Source organism: Tympanuchus pallidicinctus, unplaced genomic scaffold (assembly GCF_026119805.1).
Source record: "Tympanuchus pallidicinctus isolate F22 unplaced genomic scaffold, pur_lepc_1.0 scaffold35, whole genome shotgun sequence".
Taxonomy (NCBI): domain Eukaryota; kingdom Metazoa; phylum Chordata; class Aves; order Galliformes; family Phasianidae; genus Tympanuchus; species Tympanuchus pallidicinctus.
This window is the reverse complement of record NW_026294753.1, coordinates 142989-170984: the sequence shown is the minus strand read 5'-3', so window position 1 is coordinate 170984 and position 27996 is coordinate 142989. Positions and strand designations below refer to the sequence as shown.

General features: G+C 51.5%; 1 protein-coding gene across 7 annotated transcripts; it reads left to right on the top strand.

Moving 5' to 3' along the window:
- Positions 1 to 17: 17 nt before the first annotated feature.
- Positions 18 to 27822, top strand: RPS6KA1 (ribosomal protein S6 kinase A1). Of its 7 annotated transcripts, none has more exons than XR_008210269.1 (23): positions 18 to 151; positions 3834 to 3878; positions 12750 to 12803; positions 16552 to 16668; positions 17249 to 17330; positions 17541 to 17621; positions 18222 to 18301; positions 18566 to 18672; positions 19224 to 19261; positions 19379 to 19521; positions 19920 to 19990; positions 20229 to 20317; positions 20517 to 20581; positions 21154 to 21256; positions 21507 to 21634; positions 22064 to 22189; positions 23172 to 23261; positions 23482 to 23640; positions 23803 to 23964; positions 24573 to 24649; positions 24746 to 24863; positions 25111 to 25200; positions 25269 to 25385. XR_008210269.1 is itself a non-coding variant. In XM_052699062.1 (23 exons), exons 1-23 carry the CDS (start codon positions 89 to 91, stop codon positions 26814 to 26816), a joined length of 2259 nt encoding a protein of 752 aa, XP_052555022.1. In that variant the 5' UTR covers positions 18 to 88; the 3' UTR covers positions 26817 to 27822. The 7 variants fall into 7 exon arrangements, 6 of the variants coding, with proteins under 6 accessions (XP_052555022.1, XP_052555026.1, XP_052555025.1 ...); XM_052699062.1 differs by lacking the exon at positions 25111 to 25200 and adding an exon at positions 26694 to 27822 and having other exon boundaries at positions 25269 to 25406; XM_052699066.1 differs by lacking the exons at positions 12750 to 12803; positions 25111 to 25200 and adding an exon at positions 26694 to 27822 and having other exon boundaries at positions 25269 to 25406.
- The last annotated feature ends 174 nt before the right edge of the window (positions 27823 to 27996 follow it).

The window sequence follows — 27996 nt, the reverse complement described above, 5'->3', positions numbered from 1 at the left end:
CGCTCCCGGCCCGGCCCGGGCAGCCGGTGCCCAGCGCGGGGCTCCGAGCCGAGCCGTGCCGCGCCCCGCGGCGCTGCCCGCCGCCAGCATGCCGCTCGCGCAGCTGGCCGAGCCCTGGCCCAACATGGAGCTGGTGCAGCTGGACACGGAGGTGAGCGGGGTGGAGGGCGGCGACCCCAGGGGTCTCGCGGAACAAAGGAGCGCCCGGCCGGCCTGCTCCTTCCTTCCTTCCTTCCTTCCTTCCTTCCTTCTGCTCCTGCCCCGCTGCTCCGGCTGAGCACCGCGGGGTTGGGAAGCGCTCCGGCGCGGCGAATCGCTCGGAGCTGCCGGCTGCGCTGCTTCCCTTCGGTTCCTCGGTACGAGCGGCGAATGCGAGCACGGCTCTGCGCTGGGGGCTTCCCGCTTCCCCCGGCCGCCGTCCTGCGTCTCTCCGCCGGATGCTTGCGCTTCGCTCTTAACGAGGCCCCCCCAGCCCAGGTGTGCGCTGCCCGCACCGCGCGTTGCATCGCAGCCGCCGCGGAACGTCGGGACCTCTCGCAGCCTTTCCTCCGCTGTAGGGCAGTCGAGGTGCGCGCACAAACACAGCCCAGCTGCAGTTCGTGTGGGTTTCATCCTGCTTTGCTCACTTCTCGCTGCTCTCCCGTTTTAAACCGTCCCGTGCCTCTTACCCCTCCTATCACGCCTAGGGGTGTTACAATGGTTAATCGGTCAGATTCGCTTATTCCCACTTAAAATTGTCTCTTGAAGAAGCTCTGCTGGGAACAGAGGCCGGGTTGCCCAGCTGTCACAGCTGCCCAGGTGGGGGGGGTGGGTGGCTGCGCCCTGTGCTGTGCACTCAGCTCCACTTGGGGTGTGGGGATGTGCCTGGGCCCTGCAGGGATCGGGTCATGGTCCTGAGGCCATAATGTGCTCAGGGAAAGTTGGGTGTGCTGGGGGGGGCGAGCTGGAGTTTAGTTGTGATTTGAAAAACAAACTCGGAGCGGGAGGAAACTAATGCTGGTGCCTGGGGCGATAGATGCCAAGGGCAGGATTAGTGTGTCACTTAATCCTGGAGCTCCGGGTGCTGGGTAGCAGCTGTGCCAACACCACAACCTCTCCCCTGGCTGGAATCGGCCACGGGGCGCTGCGTTCATCAGCGGGAGTCCCTCCGAAGGATCGTGGCAGCAGCGAGGGCTGCTCTCCCCGTTGGATTAGTCATGGATGTGTAATGTGTAAACTGCAGCCGCAGGCTGACTTCCCCCAGCTCACCTTGGCAGGGCTGGAGGTCGGCGGCGGGGTCGGGAACGGCGTGCCAGTGCTGGCAGGCACCTCATATCTCAGTGCTGTGCCAGGTGGGACGGCAGCAGCTCCGCTCCCTCGGGCTTCAGGTGAGCGGTGCTCTCGGCAGCACGGGCAGAAGTTCTGCACCTCTGGGCCCGGCTGCCGGCGCCCGGAACCGACACGACCTGTGAATGGCAAAGAGGAACTTGGTGGGAGTTTTGCACGCTGCGAGGTTCTGTTTGCCAGGGGCAGAAAGGTTTACCTTCTGCGGGGCAGGGTGGCACCAAAGAGAGACCGAAGAGACTTTTCTGGAATGCGTTATGTAAATCGCCTGGGATCGTTGCCATTGAGGTGTAAAGCCGGCTTCCTCCAACCTTTGCTTTCTGAGTCACGGAGCAGAGGTGCTGGCACTGTGCTGCGGAGGCACCCGACCCGGTGTGTCAGACTGGGGGTTTTTCCACTGCTCTCCGGGAGCAGCTGCTGAGCGCTGGTCACAGCCAGCAGCCACTGTCCCAGAGCTGTGCTGGGAAAGCAGTGGGAGAGTGAGCCGTCCTGGGGACTGAGCTCACTTCGTCGTGCTCCCTTCTTCTGTTTATGAGGATGAATAGTGATAGGACAAGGGGAATGGTTTTAAACTGAGACAGGGGAGTTTAAAGTTGGATATTAGAAGGAAGTTTTTCATCAGAGGGTGGTGAGGCACTGGAACAGGTTGTCCAAGGAGGCTGTGGATGCCTCATCCCTGCAGGCATCCAAGGCCAGGCTGGATGTGGCTCTGGGCAGCCTGGGCTGCTGGTTGGTGACCTGCACACACAGCAGGGGGTTGGAACTGGATGAGCGTTGTGGTTCTTTTCAATCCAGGCCATTCTATGATTTCATTCATTTCATTTATTTTATTTTTTTTCCCTGCTCTTTCTTCTGCCCATTCGGAATATTGCTTATGTGTTACGAAAAACCCGTGTGGGGCAGAGCACCAGTGGTGGAGCTGAATGACTGCATCGCTGTAGCGATGGGAGCTGCCATCACGGCTGTGCCTTTGAACTCTTGTCGTGTTACAAACACAGAGCAACGCAGCTGACGTGGGATTACGACAAACCCAACCATTTCAAGCTAATTATTTTTGCCTGTGTATATGCATCTGCTCATCCCTTTTTGAGCAGAAGCTATTCACGAGTAACTGTCTTCTTCTGTGTGCACCTTAGCTGAAAAATGAAGACAGCGATGATCAAAGATAGGGGAGGAAGAGACTTCTGTCCGTGATGCACTTTGAGCTCTGACTCCCTGTGTGTGAGGAATTCTGGAGGGAAGGGCTGGAGATGTTTGTTTTTGCAGTTACGTCCTTTCTCCGGTGCTGCGGGGCGGTGTTTGCTGGCAGCACTGATAGCAGCACACGGCCCATGTGGTGCTGCCCGCCCTGACACTTGTCCTCATTATGTGTCAGAGCAGCGGTGCCCTGTTCTGTAAGTTGCTCCTCCCCATGCTTCAGATTACGTGGAATTAAAGGGATTTAAAATGCAAGATGTCCTAAGAGAAATATCTCCAAGTTCAGCCATGCTGGCGGTTACGCAACTGAGTGCACTTCCTTTTAGTGCACTCCTCTGCTGCCTCTAAGAAAAGTTCTGAGAGCAGTGTGTGGAGCAGCACTTTGTGTCCCCTCCTCACATGTGGAGCTGTTCCTTGAGCACTGTGCCCTGCTGCCAGGCTGCTCTTCCGTCCTGGGTACTCCCAAGTGGCTCTCGGATCCCATACGAGAACGTAAAGGCTCTGCTTTTTCTCGGGGTAGAAGGAAAGCCCTTGGCTCCAAACTGCAATTCTCACCAATCTGCCCAACGTCAGCTGGAGAACACGGCGGTCACATTAGGACTTCATCTCTAGGAGCATCGCTCTGCTGACACGTGGATCTGCTCCCAGCTGTGTGCCATGCGCTGCTCTGTCTGGCACAGAGGTTCTGCTCCTCGTGGGACTCGAGCTGCTTTGGACATAAAAGCCCTCCCAGCGCTATGGTTTTGATTAGCAGTGACTTAATAATTGTTGATGGGTGACATCTGAGCCAGTAAACACAAGCGTGTTTCCAAGTCTGGCTATCTTCAGCTCTTCATGGAGGATATACATAAACACAAAATCTTGATTCACTCCTTAGCTATTCTCTGTGCTGATGCACCAATAGCTCCATGTAAACACTGGGGCTCTACTCTGAGCCTCCGCAGCAGCGCTGTCCCTTCACGCCGGTTGTCAGCCACAAGCACTCGTGCTCCTAGGGCAGATGTCAGGTTGATGTCAGGTTGATGTCCCATTGCTTCTCCAGGAAAGGAGTGTTATCAGCTGTGATATGGTAATAAATAACCACTAAAATCTCCCGTTAAAATCAGTGTAGAGCAAAATGGCCGTGAGTCTGCAAACCGCTCTCTGGCAGTGCTTTGCTCTCCCTGCCTCATCCTTTGCTGCATCTTTTGGATGCGTGGAGAGTGCTCCATACCCCATCTGAAAGTGGCATCCCCAGTCTGTCCTTTTGGAATGCTCTTAGAGGCAGTGCCAGTGCCTGATGTGTGCTAACAGCGGGTTCTCTTCCTTTGCAGAATGGGCAGGCTGCTCCAGAGGAAGGCGGGAACCCTCCGTGCAAGGTAAAGCCGCAGCGGGGCCAAGTCCTTCACCGTCACTCTGAGCTGCATGCAGTGTGTGCTGGCGGGTGAATGGGCTGAGGACGGCTATTTTTAAATCCTGTAAGCTGCTGCTTTGTAATCTGGATGAGTGCGTGCTGGAGCATGGGGGGCCGGAGTGGGGGAGGAGAGCAGGCAGACCCTCTTTTCCCCACCCCTTCGGTTATCCAAACTCACCTGGGCCATCCCAAAGCACTGCCGGGAAGCAGCACACTGGAGTAGGACAGCAGCCAGAGCAGAGGGCTCAGGTGAGAATCGCTGGAGTGTTTCAGGCCGTTTCGGTGCCTCAAAAGCAGAAGCCCTTCAGAATTTCCTTCTCTGATGCACACATGCTGTAGTTATGGGGAGCGATGCCGTGTGTTTGCTTTGGCTTGGGAGCCGTTGCTGCATGGACTGTCTGGAGCTTGTGCTGCTCCTCACAGCAAGCACCCTGGTCTGTTGTTCGTGCTGAGGGACCTGGAGAGTTATGGCAATGCTTTCCCAGTTGGTCACCGTTACACATTTAGTAAAGGAAATTTAAGCCGAATCCAATTGGCTGCTTCTCAGCTTGTTCTTTTCCAGAAACTTACACTGAACTTCCAGCGCTGTTGTTACATCTCAGCCACCTGTTCTGCCCTTCTGGGCTGGCTGATGGACTGGCACCCCATCGCAGGAAAGCTGGATGAGCTCAGATCAACAACACTGTGCACTCCTCTCCCCTGAGATGATGGCTATATGGTTCCTCACCATTCCCACATCTCTAGCATGGAAGAGAATATCTGTCTCTTGTGGTTGGATTCCAGCTGGGCTTCTAAGGCTTGAGCGTTTGCCTCTTTGATCATCAAGTACTTGGCTGAACTGCCCTCCTGGTACTGTGGGTGCCAGCGTCCTGCTTTGCCCTCTGCTGAGTTGCTGCATCCGTGTGCTGTGCCGACAACACCATTTTCAGTCATTTTTAAATGCAGAGTCCTCCTGAAATAACCTCTGGTGCGTTTTCCAAGTTTGTACAAGGTGTATGTTCTACAGGCACGAAGACAAATGAAATCCCTGCTATAAACACATACCTTTCACTTAACTCTGGCACTCTGCACCAGCTCTGGCGCTCTGGATGGGGAAGCAAGCAGGCAGCAAACTCACTATCTCTGTTTTTCTGCTTGCTTGGGAGCTGACGTCAGCAGCAGATTGTGGCACTGCCTCCTCTTACCTACAGCAAGGACTAAAGAAGGAGAAGAAAGCAGCAGCAAACACCTGAGGCTACGTGTTCGTGAGAGGAAAGCTGCTCAGGGTCTCTCCCATACCCGTCTGTTCTAGCTCTGCTGCTGCTGTTCTCGAGCTGGGGTGCAGGAGGCACTCCATGTTGGGTTTGTGCTTTCATCCTTTGGTGGCTCATTCTGTGATCTCTGCTAAAAATAACTACAAGCAGCAACAGTGGAGATTCCTCAACGCCCACACGAAGTGCCATCCCTCCCTCTGTCCCTGTCAGTGGGATGCTGCCAGAAACAAAACCTTTGTCTGCTTGGGCAAGAACCAGAGAAACACGAAGGAAATCCCAGGGTTCCTCAAAAGAGTTGGGAATTTGGCAGCTGGCAGCACAGGGCTCTGACGCCTTCATCTTCTCCCTCCCATCCCACCTGTGGCTTTTGGGTATGAAGCACAGCAGAACGATTGCTGCAGATGAAGGGAGAGGAGGTCTGGGCTTGGCTGCCTGTGGTCTGGGAACAGCTGGGCAGCCCTCAGCCTCCTTCCAAAGACAGCTCGGGCATTTCCCAACTCCTGGCTTCTATTCCTGTGTGGATTCCCACCTTTCAAGAACAGCCGTGGTGCGCAAGTCCTTGCAAGCATTGTACCTCACTGTGTTTATCTGAGTATCTTGGACACGCCTGCAAGATCCTACAGGTCGTGCAGAGCATTAGCTGGAGTGACTGCCCCCCCCTCGCGTGGTCAGAGCCATCCCAGCAGCATTCCAGCAGAGCGGCACTGGGATTTCCAAGCCAAACCCTCACCTGACAACATCCTACATTGCTAATGCCTTGCTTATCTGGCTGTTCCCACTGTAAGAGTTTGCAGTCTGCCAGGCACTCCTGGCAGCATCCCTAGAACCGGATTGCTGATCCAACTGCATTGAGCAGGAGAACTTTGGACAAGATGGGTGCAAGTGTGTCTGCTTTTGCTTTTCTCCCTGTTGATGGTGGTGTTCGAACAATTTGGCACTGGCTTTCAGCCATCAGCAGTGCCCTTGATGCACTTTCAGTGCAACTTCCCCAGCGCAGCAGAAGGTCTCTTGCTTTGCTCCCAGGGCTGCTCTGTGCCAGGGGCTAATTGCCAGCGCCGTGTGCTGCTCTCCAGGGACCAAACCTCATTCTCTCTTATGTTCTCTAGATTTAATTGTCAGGTAGGCTGAAGATCGGTCCTTGTTCAGCTGCGAATGGCAACAGAGGGCTCAAATTGAGTGGAAAAACAGAACCTGTCGTCATTGGGGTTTTACAGCCAGCTTTGCTGAGGGGTGAGCACGTTCTCCCCGAAGGTGCTGAGTGTGAGGAATTGTACATGAAAGTACAGCACCCAATTAGTGAAATCACTTCATAATGAAGAGCAGAGGAGTGGATTTACAGCACTGAGTGTGCCCACTCTCTGGAGGTAACGCTGGGAGCACTGAGCAGTTTGTTCTTGGGTGATAATCACAGCGCGCAGTGAAACCTGGGGAGGTGAATGAGTAACTTCTTCCAGCTCTGCTTTATGCCATAAAAGAGACCTTTGAGACAGGAGCAGGGAGCTGCTGCCATGCCAAGCACGAGGCGCTCCATCGCAGTGCAGTGCATTGGTGCTTGGTCACAGCTGTGCTCTCCAGCAGCCCGCTCTGCCCAGCTGTGCGCTCAGCACCTCAGGGACCTCCAGCTGGAGGCTGAGCACCAACAGGAGGGCGGCGGAGGGATCCTCACACAGAATGCGGCTCCGATCGCAGCCTCTTCACGAGAAGCTTTTAAAACAAACAAACGGAGCACTCTTCTTTGAAGCAGCGACCTGCTGTGTTTGCACAGCTGCTGCAGTTTTCTGCAAGAGTCAGAAAGCTGCTGAGTGTGGGAAGAGACAGGTATCTCAGCAAAGGCATCCTCTGCCCAGTGCCCCTCCTTGTTCCTTCCAGCTGCGTAGCAAAGTGTGCTCTTGCTGGTTGTGTCCCTGAGTCCTGGGTGCAGAACAGCACAGCCTGCCTGCAAACCCTCCTGGCCCGGCTGCAGGGATTGCATCTTTCCATGTGTAGTCTTTCAGCCTGGCAGTGGCGGAGCTCTGGGCCGAGCTGGCTGCTCTGTGATGCCAGCTGAAGTCATCGAGTGGTTTTGTTTTCAGTGCAGTGCCCAACAGCTCTTTGTGCTCAGCGGGGCAGGCGATGGTTAACAGCAAGTGTCTGAGCTCCTTAAAAACACAGCAACGAAATGCCTGCTTGAGAAGCAGAGCCTCTCTGATAAGTTGCAGGCTCTAATGAATAATTGAAGAGGGGTCATTTTGCAGGAGTGCATGTGAGGAAGGCAGGGCTGGGAATGGCCCTCCCGCACATTGATATCTGACCGATCAGAACTCTGCTCTCCTTTCTCCTCTTCCATTTCCAATCCACCTCATTGATTAGTAGAAATTGCCACAAGGTCCATCTCCCAGAAGCCTCTTTCACTGGCAAAAAAAACCAACTACACAAAACCTCTTTTGCCATATGGAGGAAACCCGTGTCATCCATCTGCCCACCAAAGTTCAAAGGAATGAGCTTTGTGCCGTGTGGGAAAAGTCCTCACCTTCAGGTACCAAAAATGAGAGCGCTTGTCCCTTGTTTGTACTTGAAAGCAGCACAGCTTCTAACACAGGTCTGGGAACACTGAACTGGCTGAACGGAATTTTTTTGTGCTCCATAAGCACTCTGAGATGGGGTGCTATCGATTTCCTTGCTGCACTGCTCTGGCTGGGCTGGTTGCAGTGTGCTGGGTGTGTGCACACAGGGAGGTGCGCTGAGCCAGGTTGGCTCTGTGCTGGGTGTGTGGGGCTGCTGCTGCTGCGTGCGAGCAGAGCGATGCTTGGTGCTTTGCAAGCACAGGGGGGAAAAGAAGCTGCCTAAGAGACAGTCTGAAAATGTGCTGTCTTCTTGCACATCTTGCAAGGAGAAAGCTCCTCACAGCCTGCGTGGTGGGAGGAGTGTGGAATTCCTGCATCAACGTGATAGAATAGTTTCCACATCCCACGACAGCTCCAGGGGCAGCAAACAGCTCGTGGTGAAAGCAGTGCTGTGTTCTCAGATTCAGCCAGAAAGAGCCTGCATGTTTTGTGTGAGGGCAGCGTGGCTGCACAGCGCGCTCGGGTCGTGCCTCAGTGCTGGTTCCTAAGGGTAACGTTCTGCATTTAGAAAAACGTGGCAACAGGCCAATGTTTTTGCTCCTGCTCCAACGAGTCAAGAACCAGCTGAGCGGATGCATGGGGACGTTACAGAGCATGGCTTGCCTTGCCATGGCCAATTTCTACCTCTTCCTTTCTTCCGCCTCAGGCTTTATCCCTCTATCAGTTCCTAACCCCCCATTTCGGGGCGCCGTCTGTTCCACAGATGGTTACAAAATGAGCCCTTCCTGCTTGTTCAGGACTTTGCAGAAGCTCCGAGTGCCACCTGCTGGAGTGTGCCCAGCTGGCCCCGGGGAGCCCGCTGCCTTCCTCCCTCTGCATCCCGCAGTGGGACGTGGCAATGGGAGAGGACAGTGGCACAGCACAATGGCACAGGACAGCCTGTGCTGTACCTCTGGTACCTGCTGCCCACTGCTCTGCCAGAGGTCCCACACTGTTCCTGCTGCTCCTCTCGTGGCCCAGGAGCACCAACATCTATTTGTGTCCTCCAGGATTCTGCAGCATTTCCTTCCTGTTACTTCTCCCTCCACCTCCACAGAAGGAGGTATGGATCGTTTTCTGGCATACAAAAGAAGTGAACTTTTGCTGTGCTAAAAGAAAGCATCCACTAAAAAAAAACCAAAACACACAACAACAACAACAAAAAAAAAACACGGGTGGAACTGCTCCTTCTGAATACCAAACAGGGTAAAAGTGGACTGTTTAGCTAATGTGTTAAGGTGACAAATACAATCCCAAACACCAGGGCTCCTGATGTGACACTGGGGGACGTGGTCAGTGGGCATGGCGGTGATGGCTTAATGGATACTAGGGGTCTTTTCCAACCTCAGTGATTCTGTGATTCTAAGAGAAGAGGTCTTAGGCAGAAGGGTTTTAGACCTGCTTGTGGTTTCAAATTGTTGTTGCTGCTTAGAGCAATAGGAGGTGCGGGGTTGATATGATGGCTGTGCTGCACAGGGCACGGTGTGGGCATGTGGTGACATTCCACTGCTCCCAGCAGGGCTTGGAGCAGCTGCAGGAATGCTGGGAGGTGTTGGGGTGCAGCGTCCTGTGCAGGAAACCAGCATCACCCCCCTGAAGAGCTGATAGACAGTAAGACAGTGAGCTGCTTGTGAACAACTTGTTGCTTCCTTTTGCATCAAAATGGCTTCTGCCTCAAGGGCTGAGTGTGTTTGTGGCCACATTCCTTCAGTTGGTGCCTCCTCAGCCCCTGGCAGCCCTGGCAGCCTGTGCCCAGTGCTGACTGTGGGCAGGGACAGCCCTTGGCTTGCAGCAGGGATGGTTGCCTGGTGGGTTCCTAGGGCAGGGAATGTACCTGACTGCTCCCAGAGAGCTCCTGGGGGCACCCACCAGAGAAGCAGAGGCAAACGGACGTGGTTCTGCTCAGTTCTTTGGTTGCACACAACAGCAGCCATCAGCCTTGTCCAAATAAGGTTTGTGCATGAGGGAAGGCAGTGGCTGGTGAGGTTTCTTCGCTGTGTAAGTTCCCCTTTTTGAGAACTACCACTTTAAAAGAAAAACAACAAAAAAACAGTTCCAGACAGAGCTGCCACTGCTTCTTCAGTCTTCACAGCAGCAAAAAGTGCATTTCTTTCCTGTGCACCTCCTACTTCCCGTTTGCCCCAAGCTCTGCAGTGGGAGCACCACGTACCTGATATGGAATAAGGTTTACAAGCAGCTGAGATCTCCCCAGAGGTCAAACTCAGATCTTCTGGAAGTGTGATATGGGAAGGCTGGTTCAGCCTGGCTTTCTCCTGCCCGTCGCGTGTTCTTGTGCTGTACTACATGCTCCTGTGAATACATGGCAGTGATACTGGTGAAGCAGCTGGGTAACTTTAGAAGCCATATACGGCATCTACTTTGCATAGATGAAATGCAGATGGCCTCTTGAAGGGAGCTAGGAGTAAGCACATGGCTTGCTTTTTTCCTTACAAGCAGACACTGGGAGAGGATTGGCTCAGAGCTGTAGGACTGAAGCCCTCTTGCAGCCCCTCCAGGGCCTGTGGCTGTGCTGCCCCACATGAGCATTCCCAGTTCCCATCTCCTCACCTCCTTTCTGTGTCAAGATATCTCCATGTCAGAGAGCAGTGTCATGGTGCAGGAGCTGACCCCAAGCCAGCAGGCAGCATTGCACAATACTCACCAGATGTCAGTGTGCTGGGCTCACATGGGGCCTCATAGCAGTTTCTAAAAGCCCTGATGCAGCAGGATGCAGGTGGCCGAGCTGAGACTCCAGCATGGGGCAGAGGCAGAAAACAGCTCCTTCTGACCCCTTTCCTGGAGAGCTGCAATCCAGCACTGGGGGACTGATGCTGGAAACAGCGTTTGTGCCACTCAGAAGAAGAGCAGTGTAACTTTAGGGCTGAAGGGGCTCAGCTGCTATATGCTGCCTCACGTTGTTCTGTCTGTGACGTGGGACCACAGTACGTGTCCTCTTGGAAAGCCTGCTGAGATTTGCTGGTGGAAAGAGCCATGACAGAGCACCAGAAGTCATCTGGTGTTCGCGTTGAGTTGATGGTGCTGTGCAGCCATCACCACACAGTGCAATTTCCCCACATGAAACCGCAGTTTCCTTTCAGCAAAACTCCCAAAATACATCCCAGTGACGTAACTACTACTTGGGGTTCTCGTGGCAGTCTGGGCGCTGCAGAGAGCTCTGGGTTCAGAAGCCAGCTTGCAAACTATGGGAGAATAGCAGCCTAAAGCACTGGAGATGTTGAGGCTCCTCTTCCGCACCAAGCCAAGGATCCAGGAGGCAAGTGTCTAGCTGTAAGGTATCTGCTGTGCACAGCCCGGCGCTGTCTGCTCTGCAGGATGCAGGGAGGATTGGGGAACCTCCTGCTCTCAGAGAGCCGGCCCTGATCCTGTCTGCATTAACGACTTCTTTCTTGCAAAAGGCATTTCTGATGGTAAAGCTGCTTTCCTAGAAGTCTTTCCTAGGTGCTGCCAAAATTTGGGGACCGGAGCATGTGCGAAGCAACAGAAATTACAACAGCTTCTGGTTAGTTGTTGATGAATAGGAAGCGAAATGCCAGAAGCATAATCTGCTTTTAGCTTTTGCATTTTTTTTTCTTGCATTTCAATGTGACTGTCTCAACCATCGAAGTGACAGAACGCGAGCAAAAACAAACCTGTCTCTTGGCTTCTGGTTCGCAAAAGCTTTCCTCAAAAAGGAGAAAGCAGGAAGGAGGACTCGGATTTTGTATTTGAAGCGGCACGTGCCCCCAGCCCTGGCATGGGATGAGCCATCTGTGCCGAGAAGTTCACCAGAAGTCATCTCCTGCACCCACTTCTGCAACTTGCTGTGCTCAGAGCTGCCGGGCACGCATGGCTGCGCTTTTCTTTTCCAGGAGCGCGGAGGTGATTTCCCCAGCGTGCAGGAATTTGCAAGATGGCCTCCCCTGGGGCTGCGGGCAGGAGATGGCTGCTGTTGTGCTGATGGGGTTGGACCACAGGACCTGCGCTTGTGCAATGGGTTCATGCCTGGCGGAAGGTGTCGGGGTGGGACAGCCCTTCCTCACACCCCCAGGGAGATGCAGCGAGGGAGGAAGGGGAAGAGGTGAACAAAGGGCCCCTCTGATGTGATACAGTCCTTCCGGACTTGAAATCTGTCAGTTCTGAGCGCTGATCTGCAGCTTTGCCGCACCTCCTTTCCCTTGGGGTTCACCTTTCCTCTCCCCACTTGTGCTCCTGTGCTGCTTTCTGACTTGCTGGAGGAGCAGCAGGAGCTCAGGACTCTCCTGCACAGACGTGTGGGCTGAAGGCTTGCACCCTGGGGGAAACATTGCAAATATGTTTGGATTATTCTGATCTGATTTTTTTTGAGTGTTTTTTTCTATCTGAGCTTCAGCTCATTCTCTCAAAACCAAACCAAAGAGCACCCGTGTGATAGCATATCTACGTGTACTCATAAAAACATAGCAGGCTTCAGGATCTAAGCTCTGTCCATCCAAACCTTCTTCCCTGTCTGAGTTCCTCCGAGGAGAAAGAGCCGTATCCGAGCTGAGAAGCACTTATTTTTTAAACTCCCTTTAAACTTTCCTTAGTCTCACCGTAAGGTTTTGTAGCATTGCATCTGGTCCCAAAGTGTACACCAATATCTCTGCTGCTGCTCAGGCCTGCATTGGTCTTGCCCTGCCCTGCCCTGGAGGGGTGCAGTGAGGTTCAGTGTTTGGACATGTTCCTACAGCTGCTTCAGGAGTGCTGGGCCTCCCTCTTTCGCAGCAGTGCTTTGGATCACGGGGAGCACGGATCCCATTGCCAGCACCGTGCGTCCTTCTCCACTGCCTGTCGGAGTCTGTCCAAGGCTCCAACAGCAGCTGGCTCCTCCTGCTCTCCTGGAACCACCACCAGATCAGGGCGTGCAGTGGGATGTGACCAGGGGTTGCAAGCAGCTCACCCTCTGCCTAAGCGAGTTTGCTGGGAAAGCTTTAGCAGAGTACTGCAGACCCTTTGTGCTGACACTTATTTGTTGTTCTGCAGGCAAAGTCAGACATCACTTGGGTAGAGAAAGATCTGGTGGACCCTGCAGACAAGGTAAGAGAGCCTCTGGGAGAGTGGTGCACTTAATGGCATTTGTCCTGTGGTAGCATGTATGAGAGGGAATTGTTGCTTGCAGGGACCCCAGCACCATGCCTGCCTTGCAGATTTACCTGCAGACCTGTCTCCGCTCAGTGGAAGTGCTCATGGAGTAAGCGGTGCTTAGTCACTTGCTCATGTGACATTCTAGACTTGACTTCATCCTCCTCCTCCTTCCTGCCCACACCAAACCCCTTTATGTGCTGTTGTTCTTGTCTCCTGCCACATTCTGATCTTGTTGGCTTGTAGGGCTCTGCTGTTGAGCTGTGTGGACACAAGGTGGCTTCTTCAGGGAGCTGAGTGGTGGTAACTCAACACTTAACGTTGTGGTGGTCAGAACAAAATTCATCAGATCTAAATAGCTCCAGGCGCATCTGCAGAGAGCTGTTACTGCAGCTCCTGTGGTGATGCTCATCTGCATCCCTGCAGAGCAAAGGAGGTGTCAGAATGAGCTGAGGCTCTGGAGAGAACGGTGGAGCGACTGTGCAGTGCTGTCCCATGCTGCTCTGTGCTCCCAGCCCCTTGCTTTGGGATCATCACCAGGTGCTGAGGCTCTCCCTGCAGAGCTGGCACCAGCTGGCTTGCTGGCGTTCAGTCATTTGATTCTTTCATTACTGGTTATCAAAGAGCATGGTACAGGGGTGGAAGAGGCAGGACTGTCATAAATGGGCTCTCTGAGTCCCCTTGTCAGACTGTGTTCTGCAGAAATTCAGAAGTCAACACCAGCACAGGGTTATTTCTAGTTGCAAAGATGCGTGGGCGTCACTGTACCCATCTCAAGGGCTTTCTTTCTGACCTACACTCAGAGGGTGCTGCTGCATTAGACATCAGTCCAGACTCCATGAAAAGGTCAAAGGAAAATATGGGTTTGGAGGGGGAATGAAGCAAAAAGGATTGGGTTTGAAATAAAAATGAAGGGGTAGGTGTAAACCCTGATGGTGGCAGAAGGTTGGTGATAGGACCAGAGGGAATGGTTTCAAGCTACGGCAGGGGAGATTCAGGCTGGACATCAGGAAGTATTACTTTTCAGAAAGGGTGGTCAGGCACTGGAATGGATGCCCAGGGAGGTGGTGGAGTCACCGACCCTGGGGGTGTTCAAGGAAAGACTGGATGTTGTGTTGAGGGACATGGTTTAGTAGGAGCTATTGGGAATAGGTGAACGGTTGGACTGGATGAGCTTTTAGGTCTTTTCCAACCTTGGTGATTCTATGATTCTATGATTCTAAGGTTCACCATGGAATTGGCACCCACCACATCTCACTGAGGGTGACCATCAACCCTGTGGGAGAGCCAACAGAAGTGCTGCCAGACTTCTGCGTGGGGGTTCATTCATCTTTCTCTTCCTTTTAAAAGAGACAGAGGCTTATCAGCATATTCTCCCGTTGTGGAAATACCCACAGTGTGAGCATGGCACATGGTGCTAGGATGGAGGTCAGACTTTGACCTACACCATGCACGTTTTCTGTCAGAGAGCATCTTTTCTGAGCCAGGGAAGGGAAATCGAATGTGAACACGGAGCTGTGAGATTTTTTTTGAAAGCAAAACAGCAACAACAAAAAAAAGCCCCAACCACAAGTGCCGTCAAGGAGCATGAACCTGCCTCCGTGTGACCAAATCGCTCATCTCCGCTACACATCTGCCAGCAGGCTTTAATCACCCGCATCTCCTCCAGCGTGGCGGTGTGTTGGTGTCTGTGTGCCCATGCCAGAGCCTCCCCAGCTCCAGGGGCTCCCTGAGGTGGTCACTGGGACCCTGCAATGTTGAGCGGGATGGGAGAATGGAGAGGGACCCCAAGCTGCCCCGCATCTGCGCCTTCCTCACACTGTGGCTGCACAGGAAGCACCGAGCGAAGCCCTGCAGCCTGCAGCTGCCAGCCCCCAGCCCGCTCCCCAGCCCGGTCAGTATGTAGATTGTGTTGCCTGCTGCTCATCCTGGTGGGTCAATGCTTTAGATGAATGTTCTGGTTTGCTTTTGTCTTTGTGCCTTGTGGGGTGGTTTGCTTTGTGGTGCCCTTGTAAGAAACTCATCGTGGTGCAGTGAAGGCTCAGTGGCACGTGGGGGCTGTTGTGCTGGAGATGTGTGGTGGTGTAGGACTTGGTCTCAGAGCTGCAGGTTGGGCTGCGGAGACCCTTTGCAGCTCAACATGGTGGGTCTTGCCATTGGCCAAGGCAAAGAGTTCCCACAGCTGTGGTATGAGGAGGTGTCTTGGAGGTAGACATAGTGTTCATTTTGAATGTTCCTCTCTGCAAAAGTGTGTGAAGCTGCAGGGTGAAATACGTGGCAGCGACATGTAGGTTTGTTTTCTCTCTTGAGTTTTCATGAAGATGGCAGGAGGGAGGGAAGGAGCCCAGCAGCCTGCAGACAGCCCTGTTGTGACACAGCCAGCCTGCAGGGTGTTTGTTTTACTGTGCCTAACGGTTCATGTAATCTCACACAGCCCACATTGGCACCTGGAGGCCATGGAGACCTATAGGCCAACTGTTGGCTGGAGCTGGGAAGCTGTTCCTGACCAACAGCTGTTCGCCGTGGGCAGAGCCTCCAAACAAAACTGGAGGTGTAAGATGGCTGAATGAAGCTGAGAGATCACATGGAATGTGAGACCTTGTTGTCATAGAGGTTGTAATATCTTCCCTTGCTGTGCTCACTGAGATTTGCTTAGTGGGCATGGAGGGGATGAGTTTATGGTTGGACACGATGATCTTAGAGGTCTTTTCCAACCTTCGATGGCTCCATGATTCTGTGACACAGGGGGAGCTTCTGTCTCATCACCCTCTCCATGTGCTCAGACTGCATTGTGCATGGGTCTCTCTGCCAGATCTGAGTATCTGGATGTCGCAGGATCCCGAGAGAGCAAAGCTACCAACAGACACGGAGCAAAGCCCTACCTTACGTAGTGAAAAGCCAAGCACAGGAGTGGGAAAGGAAGGGTGCTCAATGTTGTGCTGCAGGCAACAACCACATCCGTGTGCTCTGCGAGGAGGAGCGAGGGTAGGAGCTCAGTGTGTGCGGGAGGCAGAGTCTGCAGCTCAGTTCCTGTTGTTTTCTAAAAGCTTTGATTAGGTGGGTTCCGGAGTGAGTGTCTGAGTAGCTCTGGAAAACAAGCTCTGATTTTCCCCCTGCTCGGCAAGGGGGAAATCTAACTAGTAACTAGTAAAAGAATGTGTTTTAAACAAAACATGTGCCAGAGACCTTGGCTTCCCCTCAATCTTTCTGAAGGCTTGAGTCTGTTAAAAGCATCATCTGTATGTGCTGAAGATGCACCAAGGCTTATGTTGCAGAGTTGCTCAGATTGCCGAGCAGATGGGCTCCAACATGTCTGATTTTTGCCAGCCCTGGCCATGTTTTGACAACACCACCATATTTTTGTGTTGTGGGATTTTTAGTGGCATAAACACTCCTGTTTTTGCCACCAGTGCCTTAAAAAGGAAGGTGCTTTCAAGCACTCATCTAAAATGCAGGACAAAAGAATGCAACACCTCTGGTGCTGGGGAGAGTGTAGGGTTGTAATGGTGCTGCCTGCTGGAAGCCCACTGGGGGCTGCTTTGTTCCGGATGTTGAAGCCAGGAGATAGATGTGACCAGCCCTTATGGCTCTCTCAGTTATGGTTCCTGTGAGTCTGAAGCTGCAATCCTTCTTCCTTGACTCAATTAGACCTTTTTCTCCTTGTTTAGTATATTCACAGCCAACCGTGTCTCCTCTTTTCCAGGGCGAGGGTGTTGTGAAGGAAATCAACATCACGCACCATGTGAAGGAGGGCTCTGAGAAGGCTGACCCTTCCCAGTTTGAGCTTCTGAAGGTTCTGGGACAGGGCTCTTTTGGCAAGGTGAGCTCAATCCTTCCTGTGTGTCACGCAGATAAGTGGTGTTGAAAGAAGAGCTGACAAAGGGACTGTCCCCAGCATAACCTCTTTCTTGATTCTCGCCGGATCGCAGACGGTGAGAATCTGATACGCTCACTTAGCAACTGGCCACTTCTAATTTGAAGGGCAGCTGTGGAAGTGCCTCTCATCAAAGTCTGTGTGTCAGCACTGCCTGGGGGTCTTTATGCAGCTGGTCAGGAGGAAAGAAGCGTGCAGTACAGTGCTGTGTGGGGCACAGGGCTGGGGCATGCCTCTCATCTCACGGTGATGCTGTGTGCCAGGGACTGGGTTTGGCCCATTTGCTGTTTCCCTTCTGCAAAGGGGGAAGGAAGTAGCTTGTAATATGTATCTGTTTCAAAGTGCACATAACCCAGGTCTCTTGCAGACCATCTGCTCTCATGTTAAAACTTCAACTTCACATCAGTCAGCCACCAGCACAGCAAGGGCTAGTGCAGCAGTGGTGCTGTGCATGTGCAGCAACAGCTTTGTTGCAATGAATAGAGGATTTTGAAACTGTCTAAAACCATGTGTTCTTCTGCCCCAGGTTTTCTTGGTGAGAAAAATAACACCACCAGACAGCAACCACCTCTATGCCATGAAAGTGCTCAAAAAGGCAACACTGAAAGGTAGGGGAGCCTTACTGCAGAGTCCTGTTGCTCCATTGGAAATTGCACTGGGAAAATGTCACCACCAGTCACTGCTGGCCCTGGGGTGATGGAGATTGGAAAGATCTGTCTCCAGCTGCTGATCGCAGAATGCTTAGGGTTAGGCGTGAGGCTGACATCAGGGCTCTTTGCTTTCTCCAGCGTCTGAACTGTTCCTCTCTCTTTGCACAGTGCGTGATCGTGTAAGAACAAAGATAGAAAGGGACATCCTAGCTGATGTAAACCATCCCTTCGTGGTGAAGCTGCACTACGGTGAGTACGGGGCTGGCTGGGACAGGGGTGCCTGCCAGTGTCCCCAGCAGGTTGTATGTCAGTCCATGTCCCTCAGTGGCTGTGCTGTGCTGGAGCCTTCACAATCCCCTTAAGACAAATCCTTTCCTGGAAAGGCCTTTGGTCTTGTGTTCACCCTTGAATGGGGCACCAGGAGAAGTTTAAACATCAAATCCTTGGGATTAAAACATTACTTCAGGAGAAAGCAGAGTTAACTGGTCAAGTCAGAGCATGGCAGGATGCCATGAGGGCATCTCATCTGACTCTGAGGGAGTTGAGGACAGCTTCTGCCCCCAGTATATTGCTTGAGAAACAGCCCCTCCAGCAGGGCATCAGTGGCTGAAAGGGAACAAATCCCACATAAAATGATGCTTTTCTGCAGCGCCAGGGGATTGCGTCCTTTTCAGTATCATGGCTAAGAGATCTGATCTACCTCAAATAGTTACCCTACTTGTATTTAACCTAGTAACAACTCAGGGCATTTACACAACTGAAGCCATTGGGATTTAAGTGATTAATGTCATACCATCGAGCTTTCCCCTCAGTGGAGGGGTCTGATTCCTGCTCTGGCTTGTGTTTCAGCATTCCAGACAGAGGGGAAGCTGTATCTCATCTTGGATTTCCTCCGAGGAGGTGACCTTTTCACTCGGCTTTCCAAAGAGGTGGGTATACTTTGGCATCTTAGTGGGTTGCTGAGGCTCTCAGTTTGTGTGTTAATTGCCTGGAGGAACAACTGACCCTCAGAAAGTCCTTGACAGAGTTGGAAGGAGCTTCCAACTTGCTGTCCAAAGGAGGGAATGTCAGGAGCCCTGTCCCCTGGCAAAGCCTGGGAAGCTTAGTTTTAAAATGGCATGAGTGAGCAACATGAGTGTGAAGGGTGTTGCTTGTCATGCTCCAAGGATTATAACCCCCGTCTCTTCCTGCAGGTCATGTTCACAGAGGAGGATGTGAAGTTTTACCTAGCAGAGCTTGCTCTGGGACTTGACCATTTGCACAGCCTGGGAATCATATACAGAGACCTCAAACCAGAGAAGTACGTGTGGTACAGGTCTGTGTTCAGTCCTCAGCCTGCAGTCAGAGCACAGCACAACCTTCTTCCACAAAACAATGCCTTGGGCCAAGCAAATGGAAGGCAGCAGGGCAGATCAGTAAGGCTCTTGCTCCTCACACCAGCAGTTAGAGCCAGGGGCTCTGTGGAGGCAGCATGTGTGTACCATGTCTGAGCATTAATTCTCAGCCAGTGCTGGGCTCCAGCTTTAAGCAACTGAGAGCCTTCAGAGGAAAAAGGCCTCTGAGGAGACACAGCAGCTGCACAACTGGGTTATTCCTACCTGAGACATGCGAGGGATCAAAGTTGATGTAATCTGTGTGGCTCATTGGTTCAATGTGAAGTTCAGTGTGTACAGAAGGGGGTTGCTTTACCCCATTTATGGTGATGGAGCTTGAAATACAGGGGTTGGAAGGATGGATACGTTCCTCCTCTGGAGTCCTGGAGCATCTCTGACCGCTCTGAGACACCCGCTGGTTCTCACCTTTCTTGCCTTTCTTGCCACTAATAACTTGTATTTTTCTTCCTTGCTGTAGCATTCTCCTGGATGAAGAAGGGCACATCAAGCTCACAGGTGAGGTGCTCCATAAGAACCTTGGTTCTTGAAACATGGAGCTTCTCTCAGACCTCCCTGCTCTGGGCTGTTGTGAAGAGCAGGTGGGCACACACTGATGCTTTTTCTCTTTCGTAGATTTTGGCTTGAGTAAGGAGGCAATAGACCATGAAAAGAAAGCCTACTCCTTCTGCGGGACAGTGGAATATATGGCCCCAGAGGTTGTGAACCGTCAGGGCCACTCCCACAGCGCAGACTGGTGGTCCTATGGGGTGCTGATGGTGCGTAACCGGTGGGCTTGGAAACCTCAGCAGTTGCTCAGGGTGTAGCTATGAAATACCATTAGGTGACTCTGCATCCAGCAGAGGTGCTGGTGCCAGTGTTGGCCCTGGAGCAGGCTGTTGGTTGCTGTGCAGATCTGGTGCCACCATCTGGCAGCTGCTGGATCCAAGAGCTATGGCAGGAGCAGGCACTGCTGGAACACATCCCCATTACACTGTGATACAAAGCTCCCTTCTGAGAATGTGATGCCAGCTCTCTTTTTCCAGAGCCAGGCTTTTGATTGCTTGCAAGGCTTCTGCTAGCTGTGGAGAATTCCCAAATCAAGATGTAATGAGATCTGTGCAGTCCTCAGACTTGCTCGGATATGTGACCTCCCCTTGTTCTCTCTCCCTCCCAGTTTGAGATGCTCACTGGCTCACTGCCGTTCCAGGGGAAGGACCGCAAGGAAACGATGACCCTCATCCTTAAGTAAGAGGAGATTTGATGTGTGTACAGAGACAAGCCTGCTGCTCCTTCTCTAAGCATGCTGCAATTGGTGTTCACAATGTAATGGGATTACTTGGAAGGTAGATTCGTATCAACACTCAGTTTGAAGGGTTCAGTACAAAATGCCAAACAGATTGTTGTACTTTCAGAGGTGGAGGTGCTGCTTGTGGGTTGGCTTCTTTATACCTATATGCAATTGATTGCATAACTTCTTCCCTAGAGCAAAACTGGGCATGCCTCAGTTCCTGAGCGCTGAGGCACAGAGCCTCCTGCGAGCCCTCTTCAAAAGGAACCCAGCCAACAGATTAGGTAAGGCATTTTTTGTTTCTGAATCCACCTGGTGCTGTAGCTGTGCCTCTCACATCGCAGTGGGTTGGCAGCATGCTGGCACTTGTGCTAAGTTAATAGGCTCTCTGTAATACCTGATTATGTTGCATGCTTTGTGATAGCCTTCGCTTTGTTGGTGATCCTGATTAAATATTAAGCACTCTGTGGGTGCATCTTTCAGGTTCTGGTCCAGATGGGGCAGAAGAGATAAAGCGTCATCCGTTCTACTCTACTATTGATTGGAATGTGAGTATCAGAAACACAAATGCAAATTTCACCCCATTTAGCACAGTGATGCAGCTCTGCTGACCGCAGTGGTGATGCTTGCAGGCTGACCAGCTGTGGGAGTGCTACCAACCCATGTTTCCATCTTTCCTAATTATCCTTCCCGAAACTAAAGTGCTGTTTGTCATGCAAGTAACTGTTTCATACTGAGTTGTCTATGACCTCATCCTGGTTTGATCTCTCAGAATTAAGGTGCAGGTTTTAATTGGGTTTTGGCACAAGGATTGCCTTGCACAGAGTAGGAAAGGGCTCAGGGAGGCATTTCTGGCAAGGAGCTGCATTGTACTCCGCAGACTCTCTTTTTTTCTTCATTAATGTATGATATATGGTAGAAACTTACAGAATTTCTCCACCAACTGACCGAAAGGTACTCTCCTGGCCAGGAGGCCATCCCTCCAACTGCTGAGTTGCAGTCTCAACACTGTTTCTAGTGTTGTAAACTTTCTTCCCAGCCTCTCATTCCTAGCAGTTATGAGCACCCTTCTGATCATGGTCAACTATCACACCACTTCCATGCTACCCATATTTTGCAGAAGCTGTACCGAAGAGAAATCAAGCCGCCCTTCAAGCCTGCTGTAGGCCAGCCTGATGACACCTTTTATTTTGACACAGAATTTACATCGCGTACACCAAAAGGTTGGTATGAATTTATGAATTCAGCTGAAGCCTGTGTGAAATAATACAGCTTAATAATGGCTTGCCTGTGCCATCAGAGCAAGGTTTGCCTCCTCCTAGCTGCTTCAGGAAGGAGTCCCAGCCATATGCAGGATGTTATTGGGAGTTCGGTGCTGCATGATATTGCTCTTGTCTGAGCCACAGCCATGAGGGGAAGGCTTCTGCTTCTGCTGCTACTCCTTTTCAAGTTTTCCTTCAACTCCTGTTGCAGATTCCCCAGGCATCCCTCCCAGTGCAGGTGCACATCAGCTCTTCCGCGGCTTCAGCTTTGTGGCCACCGGACTGATGGAAGACAGCAAGGTGAAACCTGCACAGCCCCCTCTGCACTCCGTGGTGCAGGTGAGACATGGGAACAGAAGAACAGCTGCTCTGAGACTGCAGTAACTCCACAGTGGGTCTGCAGGAGCTAAAGGAAAGATATTCTGGTTTGAATCCTTGCACCCTAATGTTCTGTTGTTTCTACTGACTGTCACGTGCAGAGGTCAGCAGGGCACACTGAGTGTTTGCCTCCTTCTTGCCATGTGGACTCAGGCTGTGTCAGTGAAAGGTGCTGCAGGAATGCAGTGTGCTGCATGCAGATAGTGTTAGCCTACTGACCTATATTTGCCATGTTCTCCTTTCCTCTCTCTCCCCAGCAGGAAGGAGAGGCTGTGGGATGTAGCAGACAGCAGTCTGTCACTTCACTTGGCATCGCAGTTAACTCATCACGTTGCACAAAGCATTCCCTGAACCCTCCCAGCTCATTTGCTCCCTGCTCTCTTGTTGCAGCAGCTGCATGGAAAGAACATCCAGTTCAGCGATGGCTACGTGGTGAAGGAGGCGATTGGTGTGGGCTCCTACTCTGTGTGCAAACGGTGCATTCACAAAGCAACCAACATGGAGTATGCAGTCAAGGTCTGAGATGATGAGTTCAGTCTGATCTCCCTTGTTAGATTTCTGTTCATCCCTGTAATGATCAAATCAGTAGCAAGGAATGAAATCATTTTCCCTGATTTTGTGGGACTTATACAATTACACAATTTTGGGGCAAAAGACAGGGAATGGTTATAGCACAATATGTCTGCAGTGCACTGGCACAAGCTGCTCAGAGGAGCTGTGGATGCCCCATCCCGAGAGCTGCCCAAAGCCAGGCTGGTTGGGGCCTTACTGGATGGGGGGCAAGCCCACAGCAGAGGTTGGAACTGGATGGTTGTTACGATTTATCCCAGCAGGTGGCTGTGCACCGTACAATCTATTGCTTACTGGCCCCCTTCCCAGTGGGATGGGGAGAGAATTGGAAAAAAACCCCACCAAAGTAGAACTCATGAGTTGAGATGAAGTGATTTACTAAGATACAGAGAAGGATAATATATATGTGTGTGTGTGTGTGTGTGTATAAATATATGTAGCATGTGATGCACAAGCAATTGCTCACAACCTACCAACTGATGCCCAGCTTGCCACTCAGTGAGTGCAACAGAGCAAGATGAACTCCCACTCCCTTCAAAACTCTCATTCACATGATGGTATGAAATATCCCTTTGGCCAGTTTAAGACAGCTGATTAAGGCCTGATTCTGTCCCTTCCCAGCTCCTTGGGCCTCATCATCCCTTCTCCGAGAAACTGGAATGGACTTGGCAATACAATACTGCTCACCAACAACTGTAAACATTGGTGTGTTATCAACATTGTTTTTCTCTTAGAACCAAAACATTGCATCATACCAGCTACTCTGAAGAAAACAATTCTGTCCCAGCTGAAACTAAGACAATGGTCTTTAAGGTCTCCCTTCCAACTCAACCATTCTGTGCTTCTGTGATGAAGCCTTCAGCTTGTTTGCTTTGTCCTAGCCACTGTCCCATCCAGCTGTGAATAACCCTTACTTGTACCCCTGCAGGTTATTGACAAGAGCAAACGGGACCCTTCTGAGGAAATTGAGATCCTCCTGCGATACGGGCAACATCCAAACATCATTACCTTGAAAGATGTGAGTGTACCTTGAATGATTTCTCATGTACATTGGGGTGAGAAAGCCACTCTAGCATGGGTACCCCAATGGCACTGCTCATTAGATCACTCTGGGGTGGGGAAGCATCCAGTCAGTACCACCTCTCTGTTGTCGACTTCTTTCTTCTTGGTGGTAGAAATACAACGGGGAAGCCCAGGAAGCAGTTTTTAATTAACCCCCTCCACGTTTGCTTTGGTAGGTTTATGATGATGGGAAGTATGTGTATCTGGTGACAGAACTGATGAGAGGAGGGGAGCTGCTAGATAAAATCCTGAGACAGAAGTTCTTCTCAGAGAGGGAGGCCAGTTCAGTCCTACACACGATCTGCAAAACGGTGGAATATCTGCATTCTCAAGGGGTGAGTATGGTTACGTCTGCTTCCCTGGGTGCTTTGTATTGATGTTATGCCTCGTGTTGATGTTTTGGCAAGGCAGATAGGGGGCCAGAGCAGGGGCTGAGGATCTTGATGCAGCTTCAGTCCTTCTTGGGTCTTGAATGTAGCATTGCCTTTGTTCTGCAGGTAGTTCACAGGGACTTGAAACCCAGCAATATTCTCTATGTGGATGAGTCAGGAAACCCAGAAAGCATTCGTATATGTGACTTTGGCTTTGCCAAGCAGCTGAGAGCTGAGAATGGTCTTCTCATGACTCCTTGCTATACTGCAAACTTTGTGGCACCTGAGGTAAGCACCTTGCTGACTTGAGGCTTCAGTAGCTGTCATTCCTCTCCCCCAGGCTGTGTTCTAATTCTGCACGGATTGGTCTAATTGTGCCTGTTCCGGCATATTTTGTCTGGGATTTGTTAATTAAAAAAATTACATTAGCTACAGCACAGAATAAATACGGGATCCCCAGTGCAGTCCTCCAGCTTGTGCTGTCCATATTGCTGGGGCTCTGCATAGGGAAATGAGATGCTAAAATCCCAATGACTTCATAGGCTGCTTCTCTTCCTGATTAACTGGCCTGTTAAAAGGAGTGGGATTACTTTCCCTCCAGCTATCTTGGTGTGGAAGAAAGGAAAAGAGATGGAAAGCAGTGGAGCATATATGCAGTGTCATCACTTTGGAACACAGCTTCTTTCTTACTTGTCATTTTGAAGAGCTGGGATGGTTACTCTGTTCTGTGAAACTGAAGTCTGATATGAATGCTGACGTTTAGTCCATGCCTTTGCTGTTCAGTGGGGCTTTAGCAGCTTTGCACCCAGCCTGCACAGGGGGCTTATGCTGCTCTTCGCAAGCTGAAACAAGCTCAGCAACCAGAACCAAACATATTTCTTCTTTGCTTATTCCAGGTACTGAAGCGACAGGGTTACGATGAGGGCTGTGACATCTGGAGCCTGGGAGTTCTCCTTTATACTATGCTGGCAGGGTAAGTGCCTCTCCTCATGGCTTCTTGCTGCCCAGAACCTCTCCCTGGCCTGGATACAGGATAGTTAACATCGTTCTTGCTCTCATCTCTCCTCAGCTGTACTCCATTCGCAAACGGACCCAGTGACACTCCAGAAGAGATCCTGACTCGAATAGGCGGGGGAAAGTTCTCTGTCAATGGAGGCAACTGGGACACTGTTTCTGACATGGCCAAGGCACGATGTGGAGTCTGTCCGCATTGTATTGCAGTGTGGGCTCAGACAAATACGATGCAGGTTCAGAGCAGGTTGGGGAGGAGAGTAGAGGGGAGTGAATAAAAGCAGTAGAGTGGCTTCTTCCTCATGAGCAGCTCAGCACTGTGCCTTTGCCTGCTTTGTTCTAGCTCAGGCTGTGAAAATTTGCATGCAGCAACAACCTCGTGCCTGACTCACACTGGGTTTGTTGCTGTGTTATACCTCCCAGGCCCACTGAAAACATATTTTATACAAAAGGAGCTTGATATCTGGGGTCCTGACACTTGGCTTCTGAACTGAAATCTCAATATGGGAACAGGTGGCCGGCATTTTTTCTTTTAAAGTATGAAGTCTTCAGATGTCTGACTTTCCAAATGATTCCCTTAGGACCTGGTATCAAAGATGCTTCATGTAGATCCTCACCAGCGCCTGACAGCCAAGCAGGTCCTGCAGCACCCATGGATAACACAGAAGGACAGCTTACCCCAGAGCCAGCTGAATCACCAAGATGTCCAGCTGGTAAAGGTACAGAGTGGGCCGGGTTCCTTGTCCCTGAGCTCTTTGGAAAGCAGTCGTCCTGGTGTGGGCAGAACAGACTGGAAGGTTGTTGAGCTGTGGGCTGGGGAGACAATCCCAGTGTTTGAGGCAGGAAATCAAAGGGTTCTTTGAAGAACTGACTGGACAGCTAGGCCCAGAGAGTGATGGAGTTAGATCCAGCTGGCAGCAGTTACAGATGATGTTCCCCAGGGGTTGGTGCTGGGGCCAGCCCAGTTTAATATCTTTCATGATGATCTGGATGAGGGGATTGAGTGCACCCTCTGGAATTTTGAAGATGGCACCAAGTTAGGACAAAGTGTTAATCTGCCTGAGGGTAGGAAGGCTCTACAGATGGACCGGACAGGCTCCTTGATGGGCTGAGGCCAATGGGACGAAGTTCAGCAAGACTTTGGTCGCAGTAACCCCATGCCAGTGCTACAGGCTTGGAGCAGCATGGCAGGGAGTTGCAAGGAGGAAAAGGACCTGGGGTTGCTGTTCAGCCAAGTGTCAACTATGAGCCAGTGGAGTGCCCAGGTGGTCAAGAAGGCCAATGGCATCTTGGCTGTGTCAGCAGTAGTGCAGCCAGAAAGAGCAGGGGTTGATCGTCCCTCTGTACTCGATGCTGGTGACGCAGCACCCCAAGTTCTGTGTTCAGTTTTGGGCCCCCTTTACAGGAAAGACATCAAGGCCCCGGAGCATGTCCAGAGAAGGAAATGGATTTGTGAGGGATCAGGAGCACAGTGCTATAGAGAGCAGCTGAAGGAACTGGGATGGTTCTATCTGGAGAAGAGGAGGCTCAGGGAGACGACATCACTCTCTACAATTCCCTGAAAGGAGGTTGTAATGAGATGGGAGTCAACCTCTGCTATCAGGTAGCAGAGATAGGATGAGAGGTGATGGCTTCAAGGTGTTCCAGAAGAGGATCAGATTTAATATTTGGAAAAATGTCAGAAAGAGTGGTAATACATTGGAAGAAGCTGCCCAGGGAGGTGATGGAGTCATCATCCCTAAAGGTGTTTGGAAAACATGCAGATGTGGCACTAACGGACATGGTCAGTGGGCATGGTGGGAATGGGCTGGGGTTGGACTTGGGGATCTAGAGGTCTTTTCCAAATCTCACTGATTCTATTATTCTATGAGTGGCATGTCAATGAGGGATGGAGATTTAAAGAAAAGAAACAACATGGTCCTGGCTTTGTTTATGGCAGCTCTGCTCCCTCCCCTTGTAAAGCATCTCCTGCACCTGAGTGATCACTCTTCTGTCTTCTCTCCAAGGGGGCAATGGCTGCCACATACTCTGCACTGAACAGCTCTAAGCCGAGCCCCCAGCTGAAGCCCATCGAGTCTTCCATCCTGGCGCAGCGGCGGGTGAAGAAGCTCCCCTCCACCACCCTGTGAGGATGGGGTAGTGTGGGGTGGTTACACCAGACTTTGCACAACTACTGAGGTGTGGCAGGACATAGGGCAGTTGGTGCCTGCCCCTTGAGGACTTGTTCTCAAATCCACGTCAAGGCCAAGTGCCTTCTGCCTGCAGTAGACTGGCTCCTCCTTGTGTGGACTGATCTTTGCTGAGAGAACTTCACTGTAAAACTTTTTTGAAGTGTAAATTGTTGATTTTTAAAGACATCCATCTGTGTATATGAGAATTAGAATGTATAACTGATGTCAAGTGGCACTAAAAAGGAGCTCTGATTCACCCTTTCCCATGTAGGGCCAGATATTTCAAATAAGGTAGGGATCATCTCGAGAGAGTCCAGCAGAGGGCCACAAAGATGATTAAGGGCCTGGAGCCCAGAACTGGTCGTGGTATTCCGGTTGTTGCCTCTCCAGGACAGAGCAGAGGGGCAGGATCACCTCCCTCGTCCTGCTAGTCACACTTTTTTAAATTCACGCCAGGTTACCATTGGCCTTCTTTGGCCACCAGGGCACACAGATCTACGGAGCTGTGTAATTTGCCCTGTGACAGGCAAACTAGCAGTACTGTAGCAGGGCTGCATATCAGGCCACCTCCTCTCAGGTGTATTACACCACTTTGCAGTGTGAAATAATGAGACCTAGTTAGGACAAGGCAGGAATCAACAGGAAGGATGGCAGGATGTGGGCTGTGGGGGGAACTCCTTCTCTCAGGGCATTTTAGTGTTAATCGAAACCAACGCTTTGAGGTGAACTGTGCTAGAAGTAAATCCCAGACCCAGTCTCACCTGCAGGCCAGTGCTGGAGCTGCCCCAGTGCTGGCAGATCAGAATCACAGAGGCTGCGGATGCACGAGGGTGTGACTGAAGTCAGCAAAAGTCCTTGTGCAAATTTCTGCTACGGGCAAGTTTTGATTATTAGTTCCCAATCAACCAAGTGCTGTTACTTTTTTAATTCCAGTGCTCAATAAAAAAGGACGTGTTGATCTCTGTGTATGAGAGCTGTGGGAATCTGTGTGGCCAGGCAGCCTCTTGCTGCCTTCGTGGTTTTCTCTGACAGCATTAAACCTTTCCCAGGATATAGAGGGATTAATTGCTATCATTTGAATGGAGGTCACATTACAAGGAGTGAAAGTGGGGCTCCTTCAACCTGCTGTCCCATAGGG

Excerpts from the sequence above, each read along its gene's own strand:
- RPS6KA1 (XM_052699068.1), top strand. The coding sequence starts at position 5,568 with ATGAAGGGAGAGGAGGTCTGGGCTTGGCTGCCTGTGGTCTGGGAACAG. Across the intron at positions 21,635-22,063 it reads CTCTGCACTCCGTGGTGCAG|CAGCTGCATGGAAAGAACAT; the intron begins GTGAGACATGGG and ends CTCTTGTTGCAG. Across the intron at positions 25,407-26,693 it reads AAGATGTCCAGCTGGTAAAG|GGGGCAATGGCTGCCACATA; the intron begins GTACAGAGTGGG and ends CTTCTCTCCAAG.